Raw genomic sequence first — 3893 nt, forward strand, 5'->3', positions numbered from 1 at the left:
TTTGGCCTACGGGAACTAATTAGGAAATTGACCTTGGATGCATCAAGATGAGAAAAAGAAAATTTCTAAATAACCGAATTAAGGGAAGATTGCTTTATCAAACACTGATAAACTTCCTTTGGTTTTAAATATAGTAGCTAGTTACGGAGTTTATTTTAGACCCGAATGTAACACTTCAATCTACTTTATTTCTTAAATTTGTAATCTTCTCTCAAACTATTCCTATTCATTATACGTGCATAAAAAAAAAACATAGTTTTCATCCTGAGATAATTTCAATGCAAATTATCAAAAACAAAAACTACTCATCCGGTCTTAAATATAAGACTTATTTTATAAAATAGTATATGTAGTGTAAAATGAGTCTTATATTTAGCACTGGAGGGAGTCAATACCCATATTTTATAAATAACTTATTTAACTGATTTTCTTTATCAATACACATGTAGGATTGAAGAGAGTGTTTTGCATAAAATGGAAAACAATGTACATATATAAAATGCAAGTTTGAGACTTAATATAGCTGGATGTCAAAATTTTGGAAACTAAATTGTATCTGAAGACTTTCCCCAAAAAAAAAAGTTATATCTGAAGCAAGATCATGAGTAGATTAATTTTTGCGTTGAAAAATCTTAACCAGGACACCCTAATGTACTTGAAAAGAACGCAACAGGATGTAGAAATTTCTATGAGAAGGAAGAACTTTTCAAAAGATATATCCAGTAGAACTGGATATTATTGCTCTAGTGTGAAAATGCACATGCTAATGTTGCCGAAGATAAATGACAGGACCAATAGACACAGAAGAGACATTTCTAATAACCTAAACTAATAAAACATAAACAGAGAAATATGACAAAAATATACTTCCCCCACTCTAAATACAGGACCTAGTTGAAAAGATTGTTTTGATCTTAAATATAAAATCTTAATTAATTTTATCTTCCAAACTTATAATTTTTTTTTCCAAACTATCCTTATTATTGCATATATTATACAAGTGGATTTCTATTGGGTAGTTTTCAATACAAATAATTAAAAGAGTATTTTAAGAAACAAAACATATTTTTTTACAAATAACTAAATTTATAAATTATTCATCTAGTAAATTAATATTTAGGGAGGGAAAGGAATAATTCTGTGTCCACATGCTCTGGGAAACAAATTAACATAGAAGAATATGATAATTATGGCTGGATATTAATTGTGTGTGTCTTTGTTTTTATGAAGAAACAATGGAATATGTATAAGTCCTTGATATATAAAGAGGACATTAGCGTGAATTAGTATAAAATGCAATAATTGTCAAGTTTGAAAGCCATGTATATAGTACTTGATTCTAAATAACTTGAAACGTGATAAAGGCCATACATTCCAATACAAAGTTCCTTCTCACTTCCGGACACAACACAAGAGTCCAAGTCCTTCGTTCAATTTCTACTGTTCAGTACAATTTTTGGCCGGATTCTCCAGTCCCGACTTACAAGAATACACACCATATCAGCATTCTCGGATCAGTAGGTTTAAATGTGAGCATTAATAATGGTCCAAAAGCAGATGAATTATCTGTATTTCAAAACAGCAATTTTCCTCAGAAGTGTCATTGTTCCTTGGAAATACCAAAAGAGCAAAAGAAGTACATTAAAGTTGAACAATATGAGCCAAACCATCACCCCCACATACAAATGAATCACCCAAATCCAAGTAAATAATAATCTCCCTCTCCTATACCCCATTTTACCCTATATCCCCATTTCCCCTGACCATTCAAAACAAACAAAATAAAACCAAAATTCAGAACATGCCATATTGCATATACCTAGCTAGATTAGACATAAAGCCCAGCAAACTAATTTCCACCCAATAAGCAATCAAACTACATTAGAAATCAAGAAAAAGATCATAAGAATTAAAGGACATGTGATTGCATATGTACACATGACAAAGACCAATATAATTAACTTATTGGATCATATGGAGAAATTGCAGCAAAATGATTAGAATCTTCTCCTTTTGATCTCCATAGATACATCACTGGTATGAGAGAAGAGGATCCGAGGTTCCTCTCAGCGCAATTGTAATAAGCAATATATATTCCTCAACCTTGACTCATAAAACTTACAGGCCGAAGACTAATACTTGCAGCTGACATGATCGCTCCGATCCATGCTTCTCTCATCTTTCACCCTAACATTTTTTTTGATCTCTTTTGTGTAATAAGTAAACCCACACCCACATTTTGACGACCCAGATTAAGAAAAAGAAGTAGTAGTAGTTTTCCCAAAGTAATCAATAACCGAAATTCTAAGAGGCTAAAGCTGAAGAAAAGGACCAAAAGATGACTTCAAACGAGGCAGAGCTAGAGAGAGAGAGAGAGAGAGAGGACAAAGATGAAAATGATGGATCTGATCCTGTGGTTATATTATTGTAGATCAGATGAGAGAAGTGACTGAGGACCAATATTGGTTTGATCATTCCAAGTAGAACCCAAAGCTGTTGCAGCGTTCCAGTAAAGTGATGAAGGATCAGACAAGCCTGCTTGATGATCGATCTGGTTATTTTGCCACCCCAGAAACCTGTTTTCATCTTCCACCACAGATTTCACTTCTTTTAAAGCTGTATTTGTGCTATTATTATCATTATTGCCTGCTATTGCCAGTTCTTCTAATCGTCCGAACCCCTGAAAAGTACTGTTATCAGCCCCACTATTGATGAACTTTTGTTGCTGCAGATTCGAGGAGCTTAACAGTGAAGCCATAATAGAAGGAGGGGGAGCAGTACTGGATGTGGTTATGGATGTTGAAGAAGAATTAGCAAAGATGGAAGAGGTATAACTTGAAAGAAGTGTATGATTTGAAGAAAACCCATTTCGGTAACCATTATCTGAGAAATCTAATCCAAGAGAATGGTGATTAATCTGAGGTTGATGAAGATGAAGATGATCAAACCCAGAACTGGAATTGAACCTTGGAAACGGAAGATTCATGCCATAAAATAAAGGACTGATGTGATTGGAGGTGGAAGCACCCACATCGATCTGACGAGACTGTGAAGGAGGGTTTGAAACAGCTGAGACACCAGCAACAGTAGAAGAAGAAGAAGAAGAAGAATTAGAAGAAGGTGTAGTAATATTAATATTATGATGAGTTTCTGAAGCTGAAGAAGAACAAGAAGGACGCTTCACACGCTTGTTTTTTCTGCAACCTCCACCAACAGGAACATTCCTTAAGGTACCTCCTCGAGTCCAGTATCGCTTGCAGGCTTTACAGAAATGTCTAGGCTGAGACAAGCTGTAATTGTTATAGTAACAGAACTTGGTGTTTGATGAGTCACATCGAGGACACTTGAGAGCTTCTTGTTGCTGTTGAAGAAGTTCTTGGTTTGGCTTTTCCATAACCCTTTGATGATGAGAATTAGCAGCTGAGGAAGAAGAAGAGGAAGCCATCGACACCTTTTGATCATCTATCTCCTGCCTCTTCACCAAGAGATCAAAATCAAGATAAGGGAAAAATGAGATGAAAAGAAGGAAAATCAAAGAGCAAGCTCCACTATAAGAAGGAGGCGTTCTCTAGGGTAAAATAACTAGACAGCGTAGATATTCTCTTCCAAAAGCAAGGCAACAAAATCGGAGTGGTCGTGTAATGTCTAATTATTGAGAGAGAGAGAGAGAGAGAGAGAACCTGTGGCCATTCTTTAGTGTTTTGAGGGATGAGTACCATTTTCTCACAGTTACCCAACATCTTGATCTCTCAAAGGAATCGTTTGAAACAAAGAGTAAACAGACAAAGATCAGGTGGCCAACGTGAGCCTTACTTGATGGTCTTGAAATGCTGTTTTAATTTGCCGTGATATGGAAGTAGTGTGGATAAATAAAAACACTTTACAAGGAGGGT

General features: G+C 35.2%; 1 protein-coding gene across 1 annotated transcript; it reads right to left on the bottom strand.

Moving 5' to 3' along the window:
• Positions 1–1314: 1314 nt before the first annotated feature.
• Positions 1315–3692, bottom strand: LOC114738155 (dof zinc finger protein DOF1.4). The gene has a single exon (XM_028926178.1). It carries the CDS (start codon positions 3443–3445, stop codon positions 2423–2425), a length of 1023 nt encoding a protein of 340 aa, XP_028782011.1. The 5' UTR covers positions 3446–3692; the 3' UTR covers positions 1315–2422.
• Positions 3693–3893: the final 201 nt, after the last annotated feature.

This window comes from Neltuma alba, unplaced genomic scaffold, assembly GCF_004799145.2.
Source record: "Neltuma alba isolate B1F8T4 unplaced genomic scaffold, ASM479914v2 tig00013549_pilon, whole genome shotgun sequence".
In the NCBI taxonomy this organism is placed as follows: Eukaryota; Viridiplantae; Streptophyta; class Magnoliopsida; order Fabales; family Fabaceae; genus Neltuma; species Neltuma alba.

Coding starts and splice junctions, on each gene's coding strand:
- LOC114738155 (XM_028926178.1), bottom strand. CDS start 3,445: ATGGCTTCCTCTTCTTCTTCCTCAGCTGCTAATTCTCATCATCAAAGG.